The 23233-nt window shown below is 37.7% G+C and overlaps 1 protein-coding gene across 1 annotated transcript in view; it reads right to left on the minus strand.

Moving 5' to 3' along the window:
- The window catches only part of MAN1A2 (mannosidase alpha class 1A member 2), a 133337-nt gene that overhangs the window by 67030 nt on the left and 43074 nt on the right, over positions 1-23233 (minus strand). Inside the window, exons 3-5 of the mRNA XM_005420589.2 lie at positions 22630-22726; positions 6284-6402; positions 3846-3926 (exon numbers count right to left, since the gene is read on the minus strand). Coding sequence (XP_005420646.1) covers positions 3846-3926; positions 6284-6402; positions 22630-22726 — 297 coding nt within the window. The remainder of the gene's footprint in view (positions 1-3845; positions 3927-6283; positions 6403-22629; positions 22727-23233) is intronic.

Raw genomic sequence — 23233 nt, forward strand, 5'->3', positions numbered from 1 at the left:
TACAGTGGATATTATCACAAAACTGAACACATTGGAAGACATTCCTAAAGATCATCTAGTTCCAACCCCTGCCATGGGAAGGGACACCTTCTACCACATCAGGCTGCTCAAAGCCCTCTTAGGGCCCTATTAGGAAGGCATTTGTTACAATGAGGGTAATGAGGTTGTACTGCCCAGGGAAGCTGTGGACACACCTTCCCTGGCAGCGTTCAAGGCCAGGTCAGAGAGGGCTCTGAGGAATGTGTCTGTTGAAAGCTGTCCCTGCCTACAGCAAGGGGGTTGTACTAGATGATCTTAAAAGGTCCTTTCCAACCCAAACCATTCTATGATTCTATATTCCATGATTTTAGCATATATTCATGATATAGTTCAATAATGTACCCTGGAGAAAAGTCATTGCCTCAAAGAATCTCAAAATTGATGACAGATTGAGACCTCATTTCTCTGTGGGAACTGAGACAAAGAAGGAACACTTTTATCTGGTACCATACACCTAGCCAGACACCTGATGGCCTGTCCACAATCAGCCAGGAAAAACATACTGTGCAGAGGATTTAAACAAGGGCCCCCAGACTGCAGATCTACAACCTCTGCCATCAGAGAGGTATCAGTTTTGCTTCAACTTCAGAAAACTGAAGCAGAATGCATGGGCAAATTTTCCACTGTGTTAAGGTTTGCAGTTGTATCTTGATTATCTTCCATTCAAATGGCATGCTGAGAGGGAAAAATGGAGAAAGATGGTGATCCTTCACACATCAAGAGAACAGCCTGTTAGACGGAAACAATTTTGTCTCCCTACTTTAGCAGACAGGTACAGGGAGGCAAGACAACCATGACATTTGCACCAAACTGCATCCTTCTCAAGCTTTAGCTTTACATGCTCATCACTCATGAAAGCCCACCAGAAATTCCCACATGTGAAAGGCTGAGCTGTTAAAAAATTTACACATGTCATGTTTCACAAAGGAAGGCCTGTGACTCAGCACTGGACAGGACAAGCCCTACAGCATTTTCAGCCAAGCTGTCAGCTGCTAAAAACAGCAACTTTATTTTTGGTTGTATGGGAGATATATTTCATTATTCACCCATTCACTGCAGTGAGTAAGAGGGAATCCTTACTGATGAAAGGACAGCAATACTCACAATCTTAGCAAAAAAGGCTTAAAATTCTACCATTACCTATAATCAGCATTATTAAAACCATGATCTCAGTTGATCCTCCTCTAAGTAATAGCAGTAACGTGACAGTTTAAATACAGCATGGAAGCCACAAAGTCATGCCACTAGACATACTAAATAAATTGTAAATCTAACATATTTTCAATAAAAGCATTGAAAAGGACTATTTAATCTAAATTAATTATCTGCTGTACTTGAAAACTATGGTCAATAGCTACCATTATGAATCAATCAGATAGAATCCTGTCAAGCACAGTTACTCTCTCCCTATAAAGGGCATTGTAGATACACCAAGAGGACTTTAAAATTCTCCAGATGCGGCCATTTACAAATGATTAAAGTTCCACAGCTGATGTTGAGTCTTGGACACTGTTTTATGGTTGTCCCTACAGCACCTTTATCAACACTAAGTGGCAGGAGTCCAAATGAAGTAAGAGCAGCTTTACTAACTATCACCAAACAGCAGTAACTCCTGTTGCAGACCTAAGCAGAATTTGTATTTCTTTAAAGGAGAAAAACAGAATTAATTCAAAGCAGCAGTTCACTGTACTGGACTTTACTATAAATACATCAAACAAGACATGCAAAAGTATGAAAAATCAGTATGAAAACCTTCTAAAACCAATCTAGCAACAGCCTTGCAGAAGTAGAGGCTTGGAGGTAGGAAGATGGTGACTGGAATATCAACAAGGTGTGGTAAGTGAATATGATCAAGCAAATGATGGCTTGATGAACAGAGAAAGGACACCTACCAGGAGACAGAGACTGCCTAAAGGTGTAAGCCCATGTGCATGTTCACAACCTGATCAGGTAAAACACCCAAAAGGCTGGAAACAGGCTTGTCTGTCTTAGCAATGCTACAAACTGCTCCGCACATGTCTGAATGAAGTAAATAAAGAAATCAAGCATGTCCCAATCCTGAGCTAAGGAATACGTTCCCTTTTTGGGGGAGAGAGAGGACCAGATTGGAAATCACATCTCAAGCAACCTGTTTCCAACTCCAAGGAGTTCCCAGATGCAGGTGTCTCTCCTGGGCTCAGTTGCTGAAGAGCCTCAAAATCCCTTGCTTGTCATATCCACAACGACAAATTGCAGAGAAAACCCATCCAACTTGGCAAATGAAGCAGTGTCTCAGATACCCAAAGCAATCCTAGCTGCCACACTATTTTGAAAGAAATGCAGTCTGAGCACTTTTTTTAGCAGTTCTTTAGGAAAATAAAGATGATACATATGGACATTTGACGGGAATCCTGTATCACAAGCCATGAAGCATTTGAAGTCTGTTGGAGAGAATGATGCTATAAAAATCTTAAAAACAAAAGACTCAGCCCAGCCAACATTTAGGAAAGAAAGGGTGTTTTCTAAGAAGGAAAGAAATTAAAGCTATTTAAGCAAAGGGGCTTGTTCTGACTCTACCAAAAGGTTAGAAGCAAATTTAAGAAGGAATACTCTGCTTTACAAATGCAGGCAAAGCATATGTTTTGGCAGTGCTTGGCTGCACCCATCTGCATACTGGGGCAAAAAAAGTTCTTTTTAAGGGACTTGTGCACAAGTGCAGTATCACTATATACAAATAATCCAGCTATGAATGTGTAATCCTAGCTTTTTCTCTGAGGTTTTTCATATTCACAATGGATACCTCCAAGGAGCATGGTCCAGTTTGAAGAAGGTAAAGGAGGAGCACTGGATGAAAAATAAACCACCCATTTCTTCCAAGATGTACACAGAATTTTTGCTTTGCCACTGAGCTCTTCTTCCTAAGAGAAGACCCTCATAAAGGAGAAAATTCACAGATAAAGAGACAATAAATTATGAGTTTTCTCTTGGTTACTTTTAGGGCTGCAGTCTTAAAATCCCTGAGAACTTGTAGGTACGTATGTGGTGCTTCCCTAAACAAAGGCAGAAATTACCTAAGAACACCTGAAAGCCATGAAATATGTCTGGTAGTGGGCTACAGATGGCTCATGAAAAATAAAGGTCAAAACCAAAGAATCAAAGACACAGGCAATAGGTTAAATTAATGCAGTTCCTAAGATATGAGAAGAGCTGGGGGTCAAGCTCTAGTCTTGTTAAAATATATGAAGTAAGAGGTCACAGCACTGTGACTGCTGGACTAAGGAAGTCCATTGTTGCAAGTCTTTGGGGACGTGCATCCTGTCAATCCAAGCATGTCTCTACATCTTTTTTAACAGAAGTTTCAGAAGCTGTATAAAATTGGCTTGCTATTTTTCAGTTTGTCACCGACAAAATGGTAAGAAGATTGAGTAGCACTTTGATGAAGCAAACCTTCATCCTTGCAGGACAAGTGACAAAGCTATTATTTCTACCTTCATGGAGCTACAGAATATCAAAACAAGTTATTGTTGGCATGAAAAGGTTGACATTTAACTTGACATTTCAAGCTGATGCTTATTTGAGTGGATATCTTCGGAAAATATCTCGATAAAAGAAGCATTTCAGAACTGTAACCAAGTGTCCTAAATGCCAAGAAACCTACTCAGAAACAAACTTTAAAGATTCCATACTCTAAGAATTTGGTTATTTTGGACAACTGACTGCTGTGAAATTAGTTTGCAAGCTACTGAGAAATCAAGATTCTACAAAAGTCTCCATATGCCACATTTGCTAGAATACAATGAATTTCAGACATCTTCCAATCTCCTTACCTCTTGTCCTGAAAGGTAGTATGCTGCTAGAAGACCGCCAATGAAGCGAATATTGACCTCAAAAACAGACACTTCGGAATTCTAGAACAGAAAGAAAGCATTAATAAATAATTAACCAACTTCTTAATGAAGAAAGAAAAAAAAATTGTCAAGGCAGAAGAAAGTACATATCCTAAGGCAATCCACATGCAAGGGTCTGTACTGTTGCAGTCTCTAGATCCAAACTGAAATTCTCATGCACATCTTTGTGACACCAAATGACAACTCTAGTTACAGCTTCAACCGATTTTAATAAAATCAAATTAGTTTTTCTCCTGCCCTCTAACCATTTTATCACCACAAAGTACAATTACAGTAATTTGGGCTGGTGGAAAAGAAGGCAAGGACTACACATTTCTGTAATTCAGCATCTTCTCTCTTATGCTTCAGCATAGCACCAAACCTTCTATTTTTAAAAGATAAAGCAAAATAATAATTAGAGAATTCCCATAATGCACTTTTTTAACCTAAATTACTAAACTCAAATTCAGAGCTCTATTTTAACATAATCTTTGTCTTGGAGTAGCCTTTCTGTTATGACAAGTAGTACTGCAGGACCACTTAGAAATTCAAGAGAATAAACGATTTTATTGCCTTCTTCCACATTATTATCCTTAGGTTAAATTCAACAGTATCTTTTGACTCATTTAACCCACAAAAAATTAAGAGGAATCAGATAGTTTTAGCAACTGACTCCCTCTGTGCCCCATTCAGCTAATTTTACACATACACTCCATCTGTCTCCCCCATAAACTTCTCTTCAACCCATTAGACACAGAAATGTAGTTTTATTAAGAGATTTTGAGATAGGCAAGACTTTTCCTTTTATCCAGAAAAGTCACTACAATGTGCACTGAACAAGCTGACTCACCAATCTGCACACAGCTGAAATGACATTTAAAGGTACGTCTTTCCTTTTGTGCTATTCCTCTGGTACCTGCAGTGCTTGGATCAAAACTAAATTCATTTTGCACATATTACATATTTCAAAAAGATTATGTAAATAATAATTTATTCAAATAGCACTGATTAAAACTTGGAAGTTTGAAATACTCCAAAATGTTTTTAGTAAAAGGTTTTCCCTTTTCACATAGAGGTGATACAAGAAAAATAACACCAATGCAGCATGATTCCACTTAATACCTATTAAAGTCATGAATCACACATGCAGTGGGACAGTGTAAAGTGAAACCAATGATTTCCATTTCCCAGTAGAAAAATCCAAGAGGATCAAATATATGTATTTATTTATAAACTCCAAACTATGTAAGGAAGTTATTCAAATTTGGTGTATACACAAGACAACTCATTAACCTTCAGAAATGGTTTTTGATACATAGGAAGATGTAACTGAACCCCAGAGGGTCATGTAAATTTCTTCCATCCAAATCCTAGATTAATACTGCAAATTTATATTGAAATTGCCTTAGATCAGACAAAAGTTATGGAAGCAATTTAGTTCATCCTCATAATGGTATCATTATCTCTACACTGTCTCTGATATATTTAGGATCTTCAGTTTTAGACTGAATAATTATCTAGCACTAACTGAAAAAGCAGAGTAAAATTTCTTTGATGTTTGCCAGACAGTCAAGGTATAAATCAAAAGGAAAAAGCCCAAACAAATAATTTTTGAAAAGTAGGTTAAAATAAAGAAACAACAGTAAGCATTTGCTGAATTTGGAGTATACAACTATATTTCATTAGGTGCATTTACTGAATGAAAAATTATTTGTGGAACCATAGGGCAAATCCAAGGACTGAAATACAAATTCCATCACAGAGTCTGTGACAGTCCCAAAATTAGTACAAAGAACACTAATCAATAAGACTAAAATAGAGCCATTTCTTCCACTTAATGCTTCTCAAGAATGTCAGATACTGTATGACCAACTGGGAAATTCTTGTGATAGATGAAGAGCCTGTAGGAAAACAGACGAATTCAAGTGGCATATTTTGTGCTAAAACTCTTAAGAAATGGAAGGAGAGATTGTATTCTTAAGTAATTTACACACTGTAGTTTTGGGGAAAATTGTCTTTCATAGCTCAGTTATTTGCAACGACTATCAGCCCATAAAACCTCATCTTTCTGTCTTCATTTCTGAGACCTGGTTGTTTCTGATAAAACACTTCCTCTTACTTCCATTATCCAGTTATATATAATTTGTACTTTGAAAATACAATATATAGGTGTATCTCTACTTAAAATCATAACTGTGAGAAGGTCATGGCATTCTTTTTCTAAAACAAAGTTAGATACACCGAGAATGTCACATCTGTTACAAGTTTACATCTAACACTTTGATCCGTAATTTTTATTAAGTTTCACCGGAAAGACCTCTTCCAAGATGAACACCTTGAAAAGAACTACAGAAATATTTAGGGTAGGCTCTACTCACCACACTGAAATCAAGATTTTTGTCAATCCATTCTTGTCCTTCTCTGAATTCATCGTGAAGGCCCATGATATAAAGAGTATCCAATGCATCTACTATGGTAGCACCCATTTGTGAGCTTCCTACATGCAAAAAAGAAGGGTTTCTATTACAAGTGACTATTTCACTACTTTTCTTAAACATCACAGACATGAGAAAATAACCCAAGCAGTAGCAAAGCAAAGTTACTACAAAGACGTCAGCAAAAAGAATTATCAAAAAGAGCAAGGAATTATCAGGTACATAAGAGAATTCCCACTTCTCTTTCAAAGTATCAATCCTCCGGCACAGTTTGGCTTCTGGGGAGAAAAGAATACTAAAGACAGAAAAAAAGAGCCCTTCTCATCTGCTTTCCCAACTTGAACTTGAGCAACTGTACTTTGACACCAAAAAAAAAAACCACAAAAAACCAAAGGACAAAAAGATATTCAGCTTCAAAAAGCTACTAGGAATTCTAGGACAGAAGCATTAGGGGAGGGGAAAAAAAAAGCATATGTAAGGTAAAGCAATCAGCACTTGCAGTAATGCCTTGCATTTGCCAACATTTACTTCTGAAATATTCAAAGTTTGGCAATTACTGACGCTAGCTAATGATTAAAAAGCACGGCCTGATGAGCAGGGAAGCGCTGGCCGGGCGTGACTGCCAGAGCCACAGTCCCAAGATGTTCTCCTGGGCGTCTGCAGGGATGCGCTAGGAGCGCTAATGGATTTCTCAACTGTCACCACTTCAAGTGGAGCATTGAAAGCCAAATAAAAATCAATGGTGCTTTAAGCTAAAATGCCATTCACTTGAAACAGCAGCAATTTAGAGCTGATTGATGAGTGACTCATCGGTCTGTGCAAGGGATGAGGAGATGGTGAGCCATGGCCCATGAGAGCCCTGATCTCCCTAGGCCATCCCAACCAAACCTGCTGCCCTCAGTAGGCACAGGTCTTGGTTTCTAGAGGAAACCAAAATCATCCTGAGTTATCTGTTTTCATGAAGTGTTTAAAACTTCCTGTGCACCAACAAAGTAGCCAAATTTCACTGTTCATACCTGTAATCTATAAACCAGTGCACTCTGGTTTATAAAACTCTGGTAAACTCTGATTTGCAATTAATTATGCTAGTGAAAAGTCCATTTTAGGGTTCTTTTAATGTGCTTTCCACCCATAATGGGAATCTCTACAGCAGTGTTCCTGCTTGGTAGTTTTTATTCATCCATTTCTGACTTTCACATGGTTAGAGCTATATTTTTTCCCCTCAAACATAACAGTAATTGAATGAAGCCATCATCCCCACTGTGTTTCTTTCACACATCTAAATGACTGAGAAAGCTCGATTCCATTTTCAGGGACTTCTTTCTCCAGATAATAAAAATTAAACACAACAGTATCCATGACAAAGTAACAACCAACTAATTTTTAAAGAATAGCCATGCATTGCTTCTAAATAATTTCAATTAGATTTGGAAAGCCTGAAGTTGGCAGTGTTTGTTAAGAAAATTCAAGTACAGATTGGGACATGCTACCTTTTGCAAGATTAATTAAAAGACAAATCCTTTGACAAATTGTCCACCAGCCATACCTATAACTCTCAGAAAATGAATTCACTGGGGTGCTTAAGTATTGTAAGGTTTAACATCTTCAGCCAAATGACAAATTCCACTGCTTATGCTAAAGTGGAGGTTGCTTTGAGCAGAGCCACAAGCACTGCACTTAACTTAGCACCTTCTGAAAAGCATAATGTGACAGTTATCTAATTTATCACTTCAAAAATATGCAAATAAGACCATGACACAAGGACTACCTACAGTACCAGCTGACAAAGTGGGTTTTTTTTACATGAAGTTGGAATGTGTTATACAGCTTCCACAACACACTCAAAGTAATTTCTGTTCTTTTATTTAAATCACATAGATAAAATTTTCAAATACACACAGTGTTTGAACTAATCGGAATACGTAAGTCTTGGGAAATCCTGGAAGTTCCTCTTGCAATAGTTTCAAAAAGCAAAAACTTTCCAACTAAACACAGTGGTAATCAGATCAGTAAGCTCTTGTATTCTTCAGCTTGCGAGGGATGCAGAAAACACATTGCATGGAAATGGCCTGGTGTGTCATTGTCCACCACCCTAACTCCTCACACCTACTCTAAAGAACTTCAGATCTTCAAAGATCTCTCCAAAGATCTTCAGAACTTCACAGTACAATCTTCCAGAGTTTTCTAGATCTCAGAACTACATTCCAGTGTCAACAATATGGGAGAGCAGTATGTTGGGGACAAGAGTATCTACTTGCCAGACGTCAAGAAAGTATCTTCAAAACCACAAATTTAAACAACCTTTTTCACAGAATTCTCTTTGCACAGAGCCACAAAAGAAGGGCCATGGAAATTAAAAAGCACATAACATTTGCCATCTAACAAATTCAATAGATGAATTCAGAGAGAACAGAACAGAGCTCTCTCCGGAGCTGATCAAAGGTGTTCAATGTTTCCCCAGAGCATCCCAAAATGACTGGAAAAATATGACTTTGCCAAATACAGACAAGAAGTTTGCTTTCACTATCACTGTGGTAAAAGTGAGCCCTCAACCCCATATACAGAGATCTCACCTAAACCAGTAGGTCCCTAAAAGGGATTGCCTACAACCCACTTCTACAGATCCTTTGGTGCAGTTTGCAGCCACAGAAAGAAGTGCAGCCCAATAAAACTGGCTTATTCAGCACTTCTTGTCCCTAAGAGTCAATTCAAGGCATAGGCACACTTTGAGATTTTTGTCTGGGCCATATCCTAATACATTGTTCAAGCCCTCATTCCAGCTGCCTTTACACTCCTTTCTTTCACCTTTTATGTTTATCTTTTCTAGAACCATTAATGTCCAACAAAACATTACTGAGAAAAGCTTCTTCTATTCTCATATCCCTCTTCCCTAAGCAGTGATGGGCACCTGTTTCTGAGGCACAAATCAGTGTGGTTATAGTTTCTAGACTCCATGTGACAGCTCAACTCTTTTTTATCCCAATCTCCTAAGGATAGCATATACATCCCAACCTATAATAAATTATTAGTTTTTCTTTTTTCATATAAGCAGACTATTTCAACCAAACTTGAGTTATTTTTCTTTTTTCTACACATGAGTACTTCTTCCTTGAGGAAGACTCAAAGAACAATCTTTGCATTTTCAAATCCTTTTGTCTGAAAATGTTTCCAAAAGGTCAAGAGATGACAAGTCAAAATTTTGCAACAGACTGTCTGCTCAGTCTTCTTCCTTTAGTGTCAATCAGGCAGCAGGAAGCAAGCTAATTCCTTCCTCATGGGCATTGAGGTGGAAAAGTCCAAAATGCAGAATTCACACTCAGAACTTGCGTGTCTACAAGAATACAGGGGAGAACTGAACATAAGGCAACAGTGAGGACAATACACATTTAACACCTTGGCTGCTCCATACCTGTAAAACAGGTAAAACTTAAAACTATTTGTGAGCTACATGATGCTTGGTAAAATTAGCTCTCAGCTTCTTTCTTCAAGGACTGTGTAGGAAGGATGTCATTCTTAATTTGTTCTTAAGTAAGAGCTTCCACTGAATTCTTCAGTATTTACAGCTTGACCAAAACAAGCAGCGACATTCTTCATCTTAAAATGTACTGCACTTCCAGCAAGGCATTTACTGAAAACTGAAGAAGGAAGAAACAGCAAGTATTCCAATCACTAGCCTGCACTAGAGTCAGTGTGCTGCTATAGGTAAAGCAGAAATGGACAGGCAGTGGTGCTTCCCCCTACTGATGCTGATAGAAACCATTCATCCAAAGTCACAAAGTGAAATCATTTTCCATTCATAATAGAATGATTTCTTTTTTTTCTTTCACAGCCATGCCAAGATCCATAAATTTTGGATCAAAAGGACAAGGGGATAACCTTCCTGAAATAAAACTGCAGAAGGTATCATTTGAAGTGCCATAAAATAACCCTAAATGATGAGATAACAGTTTATAGTATACACTTCTTGCTACCACCTCAAGCAGTCTATTATTTCTCCACATATAGAGGGAGCAGATGTCTCATTGTGGTGAAAAAAGCCTATAAAACAATTAAACTACACTAGAAAATAACACTTCTGCTAGCTGAAGGCACTCCTCCCAGGGTCTGCCTCTGTTCAATACAAAGGCTCAGCTAGTCATATCGCAGAAGATAATAACCGATTCCAAAAAGGCTCCATTTTAAAAATGTCAGATTAGGAAGCTTCTTCTCCATATAATTATAGTTCTAGTTGATTGAGCTCCAAATTTAATGAAGTTTGCCTAATGAATGCAATGCCCATTCTTCTAAATAAAACAGAACATCCATCATGAGCTAATGGAAAGAATTTAGCAGTGAAATAGCTGAACTACTAAGAAAACCATGCACATTCTCATTAAGCAAAAGGACTATTATTCCAAAGGACTGGAAAATGATAATTCAAATTTGTAGTTAGATAGACTTCAGTTTCTTGAGATAAGTCAAATAATTCCTTCACTTGATACCACATAAACTACAGTCTGAAATTTCTAGCAAATAATATGACTAAGTGTAAATATCAGGGCCTCTAAAAGAAAAATGGTCTTCTTATCTAAAATTCTTTCAGTATGCCAAAGCACTAGATGAAGAACTAGCTCATTAGTACCATTTGAAAGTCCCACAAGAGACTATCAAAGTACAAGGGAGACAGATCGCTGTCAAGTGTTCCACAACAAAATGAATATGAAGAAAATAAATAGCCCATTTTCATTATACCATAAGAAAAAGTGTAGAGATTTAGAACGTCTGATATCAGCTGTATCAGCTTAGGGTTGCTTTGTGTATTTATTATGTGGAAGCAGAAGAGACTATAAGCAGTGAGGTACTAGAGAAAATATATTAATAGATCAACTATGCGTAGATCAATTGTGAACAGAAAAGATTAAGATATGAGACACAGACAAGTTAAATAAGGAACAAGATGACAAAACTCTGCACCAACAAACTGAAGTCATGCACTAAGCTGAAAGTCAATCAACAAATAGATGCTTCACAGAAACTCTGAATATTTAACATCTCACCCGTACCTTCTCCTTACTTCAACATGTATACACCACACAGAAATATCATTATCTCTCCTGAAAAACAATTCCATAGGGGCTTTCATGGGCCCAAGTGGAGGGCTGAGCAGGGATACTGAGTCTGCATGGCAGCAAGGTAATTTTCTTCACAGCAGCTTGTATGGTGCCGTGGGGTTTGGATGTGTGACTAAACCAGTGTTGGAAACACACCAGAATTTTGACTATTGCTGAGCAATGCTTGCACAGCATCAAGGCTTTCTCTTTCCTGCCCCCCTGCATCCCCACAGTGAATAAGCCAGGGGACGGCATAAGGTTGGAGAGAGAATTTCCTTCTTACCCTTTCCCCCTCTGCCTGTGCTTCAACACCTGAGTACAAGTGTGTGAGTGTCTTACAACACACTTGGCATTTACCCAGAGACTTGCGAGAGGAGTAACAAATTTGAAGGAAACTCAGCCTACTCAAATGGATCTCTCATCACCAAAATGTACGCTGCTGCTACAAACTCAAGGAAACCAGCCTAAGTGGAAAGCTACTGAGGCCGCTCTACTTCCAAAGAAGTCACATAAATACAAAGAAGTAATATAAATAGGCCTAATAAATGCATGTAACCATTCCTACTCTTCTATCTCAAGCAGTAACTGAGAAGGAAGCATTTTATTTTTCCTCAAAAAAGACAGCAGATGACACGCCCAAAAGCAGGATGCTCATCAGTCCATTTACAATCAAGGTAGGGTTTTCATATTTCCTAAACCAGTGACAAAATCACATGGGAATAAATAACAGTAATAAAGACTCTTATTCTCCTTGGCAAGGATAGCCTGCAGACATCAGCAGCAGCTATATTTTGAAGAAAGCTAAGGGAAATTGCAACACTGAGGAAAAACAAGAAGTTAGATATACTAAAAGCATTTGGGCAATTACTGAAGACAATTGTCTCTATACCACACAAAGAGCAAGTATCTCTGTGTTAAGACATCCCTGCAATCAAAATAAATTATTTTATACTCTAGAAAGCAGACTTTTCTTCCTAAGCAATAAAAAGCTGGAATCCATAGTTAGTTATGTGCAAAGACTAGAGATCTAGATGCAAGAAAATAGCTTTCACTCTCAAAATAGCTTCCCATGGCCAATGGGATGGTCATATTGATTGACAGAATCGTAAGATAGAAACAGAAATAGTGCCAGAAATACTATTAGTCTCAGCCTGTCTCATATCCGATTTTTTTTTTTTGCGGGGCTCTGGATAGACACACTTAGTGGAAGCTGAACCTACTCCTACTGGTGCAGAACATGCTTGATTGGTGGTGAAGCTACTTGGGGATGGAGGCAGGATCAGCTTGCAAAAGGAATGTAGGAGGACCAAAGCCTCAAGGGCTAATTTACCGTAATTTCTAAGATAAATTTCTACTAAAGCAGGTGACCTCAGCTTCAGACTGGTCCAGCACTACCGACAGAGCAACCCAACCACTGGGGTGTACACAAGCATAAAGCAGATCCTCCCTTTTCCACCACAGTGGGTCCAGAAACAAAAGAGGAGATGTAAAGCCTCCCCCAAGGAGAAATATATACTCTCTCAACACTCTGAAGTGTTACACTCTGAAGGTAAAAGTTTAGTTATTTTTCACATAGGCAGTTATTTTAATTCCCAGCAACTGAGCAAAAATGCTTCCTTGATAAACTCAGCCTGACATTCAATACAGAGTTATTACAATCCTAAGGAAAATAAATATTCTTGTTATTGTTATTCCTGTCTGCCTAGATTCATAATGGCTGAAAAATACATACTGGGCAAGACTGCACTATATATTAGAAAATATACCAATTTCTAGTCCAAAAGATTTAAATAATTCAAGTTTTTAGATTGTAGCAACAGAAATTCTTGATGTGACAGACAATTAGAGACATGGTATGAAAATATGTAACATGAAAATTAAAAGCAAACAATTATCAACAATTTTCTGTATCTCTAATGAGAGTCTGGCAATAAAGCTGCCACTACTGAAGCATACCACTTGCAAAATATCTTAATGACTCATGAGGAACAAGATAACGTTTAAGAAAATTAATTAAACTTTTGAACAAGAGAGTTTAATTTCACTGAGAAAACAAGTGCTTAAAATTAGTCAATGAAACTATACATTTCATACAAAACTGCAGTGTATGATTTCAGCTCAGTCATAAAATGCACTGAATAAGCCTGTAAGTATCCATGAAGAAACCAATTGCCTTTAACATTTTAGACTAATTAAAAAATCAGAACAAAAAAATAAGCATGTTGATTGCTTAGTTCTGTTAAATTGCTGATAATAGACAACATGAAAAGGAGGTCTTAATGTTTTGTACCAGACAATAGAGTACTTTAGCATACAAATAACATTAAATTATCAATTTTAATGCTTTCCTTAATTTCATAGCTGAGGAAGTCATGGGAGTAGAACACTGAATTGTACACTAGACTTTGAACCTATTAAAAACTGGACCTGCTGGTATTTGTTAATAATCAACAAACTGCTGCCTGAATACCCATGCTCTTAAGACCTGAATTTTAAAACTTTGTCTAACAATCTACACTGCAATAAACCTTCCTCTTGGCTGCTCTTCACTTGATTGCTTTACTTTGCTCCCTAAATCTTACATGGCCCTTCAAATTATTTCAAAATTCATGCAAGCAAGAGCTGAATGCAGTCCCCCTAGTACAAAGACTGAATATCCTCAGACTATTTCAAATTTCTACATTTCTATCCAATTTCCTCCATATTTTTTGTTCTCTTATTTTTGAACACAAAGACCAACCTCTATTACTGTACACAGGACGAAGACTGTGCGCAGACCATAGTAAAATTAGTGCTGGAACTATGATCTGAGTTAGTGGAAGGTTAAGACCTGGTGATAACTGAAAGACACGATGTCAGGAGAGAAAGGTGAGGATGAATTTCAGAGCAGGAAAAAGACCTGGTGATAACTGAAAGACACGATGTCAGGAGAGAAAGGTTAGGATGAATTTCAGAGTAGGAAAGGAAAGAGGTAAAGAAGATGGTATTGAGTACAAAGGAGGCCATGGAAGCATGTCAGAAAGAAAGCAAGAATAACATATGGAAAGTGAATGGTGACAGCAAATCTGCTGTATACACAAAGCAGTCAATCAAAACTAATCAAAAATATAGATCTGAAGTAAGCCCATTTCAAGAAAACAGGAAGTGGAAGACTGAAGGGAAAAGTACCTGTGAATGATGGCCTGGAAGTATGAAGAGCCTAAACACTAGCAGCAATCAGTTAAACACCACGGCAAGCAAAGCAAGATTAATATTTGAGAGTAAATAAGAGAACAAGATGTTATCTGGACTTGAGTATAGTTGTGTGACTTTATATAAAGCAAGCTAAGTACAGGTCTTCCAAGACAAGATACAATCTCTCACAGATAATTGTAAGCTAAATTACTTTGTCAGCTAGGCAGTAGTAAAAGGCATATCAAAAAAAACCCACCTAAGAGTCATCATGGCACACAAGCTTTTCTATCTTTATATCTGGGCCACTTCTATACACTTTGGTCCAAACCACATTCCAAATTTTCTTTGGGACAGCATAAGAGGAGCAGATTTTCAGTGGGATAGCCATAGAACTTCACCAGATGGGTGCAAAACTTGAGTGAACCGTAGCAGTGTATCAGGTACAAGCACAGTGCTCCACTCACGTGGTTTAACTGTTCCTGAATTCCAGCTGCGTGGTACATCTGCTGGCTTCAGATGACAGCAAAGCACACCCACACCTGACTCCCTCACCGTACACATGCCCATGGACTTGTCCTCAGCAGATTTAGTTTTTGAGCTCAGATTGCTAATTTTTACTCAGCTGTCATGCCTGTTCATATTTTAACACTGTCCATAACAAGACTGCATAGCCTTATCTTCATTTCCATATTATACCCTCTGCTCTCAATTGCAAAGGATAAGAAAAAAGTTTAAATTCATGAATAGCATTCCCACAACCTAAATGATTCACAAATCAAAATAAACATTAAGTCCAAAGATTTTCAACAGGAAACATTTTTTTTTCCTCAGAGCAAACCATCTGGTTTATACAAGAAGAATAGGAGAGAATGCTATTGGGAAGAATCAAAATTCTGAGCCTCAGCCCTGAACTCTAGCATGACTTAATTTTTTTCATTGCCATTTCATGCAGATGTTTACCTCACTATTCTACAAGGCAGGTTGCAGAAATGAGGTGTGTTTATCTAATTTCACTTTGCATTTGTGCATCTTTTGTTCGTTTTATGGGATTTTTCTGGTTAAAGCAGAATTTTCAATCTTCTGAATAGGATTTAACATAATTGCTTCAGACACTTTAAAAAGTCACTGAGTACAACTGCCCTAATTATGTTGTACATGAACTAATACAAACTGTGTGAGAAGAATTTAGTAGGAATATTGCGTTATCAAAAAGAACAAGACAACAGCTGCTCGTGGTAAATTTTCCTGATATGCATAGGCACACTTGTGACAGTTTGATGAAATATCAGTGACATTCAAAAAACATTCTTACTAAGCAGTTGTTTTTATCTACAGCACCAGTACTGTAAAACACTTAAGAGGGAACACACAGACAGATTGTATCCTGTCTGCACAAATGTGCAAGTTTCAGAGAACAACTATATTCTGAATAAGCATGATACACATTGCAGTGAAGCAAAACAGTGTTAACAAATCACCATTTGCCCAATTGGCAGCACCAATCAGCAGACAGCCTTAAATGAGATAAACGAAGGAAAAGTTAGAAATTTTGTAGAGGGAAGTGTTGTCTTAGGATCAATGTTAAAGTCTTTTTAAGAAGTGAACTTGCATATCAACAGAGAACATATACAGAAGGGATGTGAGACCGCCCCTTAACAAAAACTCCAAGAAAACTGACCGGCCACACAGTAAAAGAAAATTGTTTCTTGTGCAGATGAATAATGGTTTAAAAGATAGGAAATGGGATAAGTGTAAACTACCATCAGTGTGAAGTAAAATCACCAGTGAGATCCTACTGAAATGATTGCTTGGACAAAAGCTTAAATATGAAATAACTGAAAATATTTATAACATTAGATTTATAAAACAAATCATTGGGTACAGTGGATGAGGATTTCCAAAAGGAATGCTACTGCAGAAATGCTACCCTGTACTGTGTTTGTAGACTCAACAAGGAGCCTAAAAGACAGAGAACACAATTATTAGGAAAGGAATAGCAAACAAAACAGAAAGCAGAACAAAGACCAAAAAAGACCCCCAAACCACCACCTTGAAAATATACCAAGAAAGAAAATGAAAACGTATTAGGTATGAAAAATGTAAGTAAGATAAATGAGTTTACAGGCTAAGACCCTCCATGCAGGACAGGGGCACTACTGAGGGCATATGCAGTTCTATAAACCCATGAACGGCAAGCAAGAGATGAATAATGGACTTATTTCTTTTTTCCAGCACCAAAACCAGTAATCCAGGACAGTGAGCAGCCTTCAAAACAAAAAAATTTTCTATACAATATCAAATCAAACTATGGAACCACTCGTAATGGGTTATGCTGCCCTTAAGGTTGGCCAGACTCCAAAGCAGTTTGGTACAAAATCAAGGAAAAATAAACTGGAAGTGATTAAATAAAACTTGCTGCCTCTGACCACAGAAGCACTAGCACTACACAAACTTCTGTAAGGCTGTGGAGTACTCTGAGACAAGCTCACTATGAGCTTTTCCTGCTCTTACATGTCTTCCCTAGGTACCTGCTGTGAGCAATATTTGAAAACTGAGTAACGATCATGTTTGATCTGTCATCTGACCTGAAGGAACTTTTCTTCTGATATTAGAACACTGCTCTAGTTTCAAATAAAGCCAGGAGCTCAAGAGTTATGCTCTTTCTCAAAATTTTATCTTTCCAAAGTTCGTCTTACTGGTCAAAAAAATACAAATAAGTACATTCAATGTACTTATAATATTCAACATTATCTTGCTGTAATCACTCATTATGGAGTTTGCAGAGGACACAGACGCACAGGCCGGTCTTAAGGCCATTTCCATTTATTTTAAAATTGACTTGAACCTGAAATACAGAGATTAGGCTGAAATTTGCATTGTGAAATTACCTCTCTTCCCCAGTTAGCAAGAATGGATTTTCTTTCCCCTTCCATTTGCCACAGAAAAAGGAAATAATGACTAAATTACTTGTGCATGTACAGTTAAAAGATAAGAACTACTGCTCACTAAGGAGGCTTTTGTTTATCAAGATAACATATAGTCAAGAACATTTTTGTTTACATATATACCTCATATTCCCTTTTTGTGCTCATTTATCCTCCACATGGATTCAGAGGCTGAACACATGCACAGAAAAAGGATGTTGAGCAGAAGCTGTGATTTCCACCTGCCTTTTTATTAGGATTTTACAGTGAGAAGACACGAGAAGTTTTCCACCATATTTTTAAAAGGTCGTTCCACAGTCTTTAAAGTGTATCATCTATTTTCTTTCCAGTAAAAGTGTTTGTCTGCATACTGTTTATAAACAGGTATTTTGCCAGCTAAAAACCAAGTAAACAAACAAACCAGAAAATACAAGACTTGCTAAATCAGACACCCTTGACACTCAATTAATGTGCACTTCAAAAGTAAATTACAACTAATCAGGTGACAGCAGATGATAATGTCAGAGCAGCTCAGGCAGCCCAGTAAGTGCCACAAGGACGGAAAACAAAAATGTCTTATAAACTAAAGAATATTTCCGGGGTAAATAACAATAAAAACTCTGTTACAGTATTTGCTTTTACTGCTTAGAAGAAATATCCCACCTCTTACTTCAGGAACCTCAAAGTGGACAAAGAAATCACATTGCTCTCCCAAGCTATACTGTATTTGTCAAAGGTATTGGAAAAGCAGCCTCTTGTGCCTTACTCAGCTCCTTTTTGGAATAGCCTCCCATCCTTGCAGTGTGACAGATGCATTTTCTTTGGGAGTTTTGCTGCTCCTGCTCCCCGGCACAGGGAGAAATGCACTGTCAGATCTCCATTGCTTAGCAACACGAGGAGCTGCTGCAGGAGCTTCCTACACTGCTGCAGCACCAGGCAGTCACCTCAGCAACTTTCCCCCATGTCACCAGGGTGCATCTGTGCCACTGGCAGCAAAAAGCTGAGGCTAGACATGCTCAATGATGTGGTACAAACCAAGTAGTTCCACTGGTACATCAAGGAATATTCAACACATGAGCTGCCCCACCTGAATCCTTGAGTTATTCCTTCGAACATATCTCACTCACCAATGACACTTAAAACGCCAGACAAAAAATTCCTCATAAAAGAGAGGACAGATTTATTTGGCCAAGTTTTAAGGAAGAGATAAGGCACTGCATTGCAGCCTTGGGGCTCTACCAGGTACCACAAATGCAATCACAATGTGACTTCACTGACAATTCTCTCTTCCCCTTTAGAAGACAGGATCCCAAGAGAGAGCTGGCAGGCAGCTTGGGTAATGACTGTGCGAGGTGAGAGAACAGGAGGCATGAAAGCACTATCAATGCATGAGAGAGCTCTAGGGTGACAAAATACAAAATAATGACTTTTTAATAGAGAGAATAGGCATGTGTATATGCAAGCATTCACAACTCATAAACTTTTAAAACTTTTTATCACTATTAAAATCTTTCCACATGCTTCAAAACACATCTAGACAGATAACTGTCTATGGATTATGTGCATTACCAGATCAACTTCATTTAAAGCAGCTCATCTCTAGACAGAACACATCCAAATGCAAGATTTAGAAGTGCCCTGCTAGTAATATGGGAAGTTTTCAATTTTGCAGGTGTTGTATAAGTACTTTGCCATGTACTTTTCACTTGACAAACTGCACATCTTCACTTTATTTTTAAATAATTAAAATTAGCAAAACAAACTAAAAAACAACCCCAAAACACCAAAACAAAACACACCACAAATGTCAGAACTCGCATTTCAGAAAGCATCAGGTTAGATGACAGTCCACTATTTCTAGTTTTGGTGAGGACAGTGCTCCAAATTGCCCAAGCATTGTCTATTTTCTTTATATTGTCCTTTATAGTAGTTCAGGTTCTCAAATAAACATATTTTAGAACAGATTGAAGACTGATGCAAACTAACTAGTACTAACTACTCAATTTAACTCACAATAAAGCATCCTTACAGCTTATGCTACGGTAATTAGTTCATATTATACTGATACAAACACATACAGTTTAAAACTCTGAAGTATATCAGGACTGAATAATTTTGATTGTGTTTTCAGGAGTTCACCTACAGGTCATCAAACAGAGACAAGTCTACAAACAGCATGTTCCAGGTGGTTACTCTCATCCCCAAAAGCAAATCCAATAAGATTTCATTACAGGGAGAGAATCCAACAATACCATCAACTATTCTGGTTCATGCTAAACTCAGGAACGCTCCTGAAGCAAGCTCAGTGTTTGCTGTGCTTGCTCGTTATCTTACATGCATCATTTTCCATCAGCCTCTTTACCCTTTGTGTTCTAATGAGAACTTGACCAAGATCCCACAAAAACCCCGTCTGCAACAAGATCCTGCAGCTGCCATCAAATTTTTTCACCAACTTAAGCAGTCCAACAAAAAAGGCCAACTTTTCCTTTTTAGCTTAGCTGCTACAACCTTCAGCAGAGCTGCAAATAAAAATTTAAACTGGAAAGAAAATTTACACCTCTCTGCTGCATCTTCTCCTCGACTTTTATATTTCATTTTACGGGGTAGGAATAAATGCCAACCTTTTCAAAAGCAGTTATCACCCCGTTTCACCAAGAGAGAACCTATTAAGGTTTGTTTCATATATCATCTAAATGTAAATATCTTTAAAAGCTCACCCACTCCCAGTCATACTTTCTCAAAGCAGTACCATACTACTAATGCTGTGACCCAGCTGTGGAAGAGGTGCTACTCAAGATACTGCCCAATTACACAGTTTGAAAGACAGTATTTTTAGCAGACTCTCCTTTACAACTTACAGTAAGACATCTCAAAAAGACTGGCAACAGTTTCTTGCTGCAGGCCAACCAAAGCAACCTACCATGTTTTGTCATAAAAGTCAAACTAATAATTGAGGAAGCCCATAAACATCCTTGCTGGCATGCTTCAGTGAGGCACAGAGCATCTTGCTTTAAAATTTATAAAGTTTACCCTTGTATTTTTAATTACTTAAAACTAAGATTTATAAGAGCAGAGCAGGCCACCTCCTCTCCCCTTCTCTGACCCTGGACTGAAACCTGCTAGATCTTGCAATGTTAGAAACATTTGTGTTCTCCTTGGCATAGATATAGATATACACTGCTTTAGACAAAAGTGGAGTCCAATGGGGAAGACTAATGACTTATTTGTCTTCCAAACTGAATCGTGTTTAACCTCACTTGGGAGTTATAAGCAAACCTGATTTCCCAAAGATTCATGCAAAGGGCTGCCTTTCATTCAACCAGTGATACCATCTCCTTGCAGGATCTCACAGACGTGCTAGGAATTGAAATGGAAGCACAGTAGATTGCAGTAATGGCTGAAAATAGTTTGGATCAAATCATCTTTGAGATGAATAATAAAAACAGATTTTGCTGAGCATCTTTTTATTAAAACTAGCATGAGGTTTCAAAAAAAATTAAGCAACCCTTCTATAAAGGCAAATACTGCTGGGAATCGTGTCAATAGGGGTAATAAAGATTGGTAAAGAGCTTGGAATAACAATATAGCCTAAGACAGTCCTTGACAAAGACCAATTTCCACACACACATCTCCCCTATCAACCATCCACCAAATGAACAATAGCTGATTCTATTTTAGACTTGATATATGCTGAAGATTATGTGTTTCAGAAAAGTTTTTCATATGAAATAGCCTTGAATAGAGCAATCATGACATGATTTGGCTAAAAACTAAATGGCACAAAATAGCATCTGGATTTTAAAAGGACAAACATGTAGGGCATTGGCTGCTAGAGTTAGCTGGAACAAGAGGAGCAGAAACTTCAGCATGGACAAGGCCTGCAATTTCTTTCAGAAAGCAATGCCAAAATTTTAAAAATAACCTCTCCAAAGAATAATTATTCAAAGAAAAAAAGCAGATATCCTCCAGACTCATTAGCAGACATGTCAGAAGTAAGCAGAGGAGGAATGGAAAAAAAAAACTACAGTGAAATTGCAATTCGTAACTGCTTCAAAATATCATGTCAGTCACATTAAAAACAAACATCATAAAAATGTCTTTCTGCCACATGAAGGAAAAAAACTTACTTCACAGAGTCTGGGTTACAAGCCAAGGCTAATCTAGAATTACACATGGCAAATTAAGCAACAGATTTGCAAGTAGCAAAGACTACATGATCATAGAGGTGAACATTAAAGATTTTTCCCTGTCAAATCCAGTTTCATCAGCTGTAAAAAATATAAAAGAAAGCCATCAATTAATCATAACATAAAACTCAATCACAGTAAAGTGCAGAAGAGATTTTCTTACTGAAACTTATGGCAGTGCCTATGTAGAAGATAACAAAGTATCTAAGAGTGCCACACAATGCTGTCCTGGTACCTAAGAAATGCCCTTCTCTCATGGAAGCAGCCTTTTGCTCCAGTGTTCCACTCAGTTCTCTCTCTCCTTGCACTGTGCTAAGCACCACTGGTGAGGCACTGGCACAGGTTGCTCAGAGAAGCTGTGGGTGCCTCATCCCTGCCAATGCTCCAAAATAGGCTGGGTAGGGCTCTGAGCAACCTGGTCTCATGGAAGGTCCCAGCCCATGGCAGGGGGGTTGGACTAGATCATCTTTAAAAGGTTCCCTCCAACTCAAACTCTTCCATGCTTCTCATGGAACTAAACACAAAGATCTAGACAATATGAGGTAGGTTAAAAAAAAGAAACAAAACAACCCAACACGTTTATATTCATTGCATCTCAAAATATAACCAAAAAATAACCATCATTGCATCAGGACTTTCATTTATATATATACATACACACACACACAAAACGTCAGTGCACATAGACACAGCTTAGCCTCTGCAACAATAAGAACATACTACCCAAAAAGATAGGTCAATAAAGTAATTCAATGAAATACCACTGAAATAATACATTTCTGTCACTCACACTTTGAAAGAGTCTTTATTAAAACAGAGTTTGATAGAAAGTGTGGGTAGACTTCCAAAGAAGATACATGGACAGAAATATTAAAAAAAAAAAAATCACAAACAAACCAGAAAATATAGCCTACCAAATATGTTGGTGGAATGTCCTTTCCGGGCAATTGGTTTGAGCTCATTATGTCCCCATCCATATTGCCTATAATTGTCCCAGGCATGCTTCATCATCTAAGAAACAGGAAAAAAAATAGGATTTGATTACATTGTAAAACTACTCTCTATGAATACAATATTTTACTCCTTATTTGAGATTTCATCTTTCACAAGCATTGCAGCATAGTCACTAATTATTTTGTCACTGTTTCTATCTGCTACAGAAATCAGATTTCACAGCATGAATAATTTTGGAAAAAATTTCAGGCCTATTTGACTTGAGCTACAGATCCTAATGCTCTGCATTAGGTCGTTTTCTTGTTCTTTCTTTTCCTTCAATATATGCACAGACATTTAAGAATGTAAGCATAAGGAATGCATTTAAGTGTAAGGAATTGCTTTAAAACACTGGCTAATGTCTTAAGACGCTAATTAAAAGAAAAATATATGTACTGATACCTGAAGCATAAACAGGATTCATTTACACTGGTACATCCAAGTAGGAATCAACAATTTTACAAAAGGCATAACATTTCTCATTAGCAACACCTACTTGACAAAGATGTACCGTCATATAGCCTC

This window comes from Geospiza fortis, unplaced genomic scaffold (assembly GCF_000277835.1).
Source record: "Geospiza fortis unplaced genomic scaffold, GeoFor_1.0 scaffold1, whole genome shotgun sequence".
Lineage (NCBI taxonomy): Eukaryota > Metazoa > Chordata > Aves > Passeriformes > Thraupidae > Geospiza > Geospiza fortis.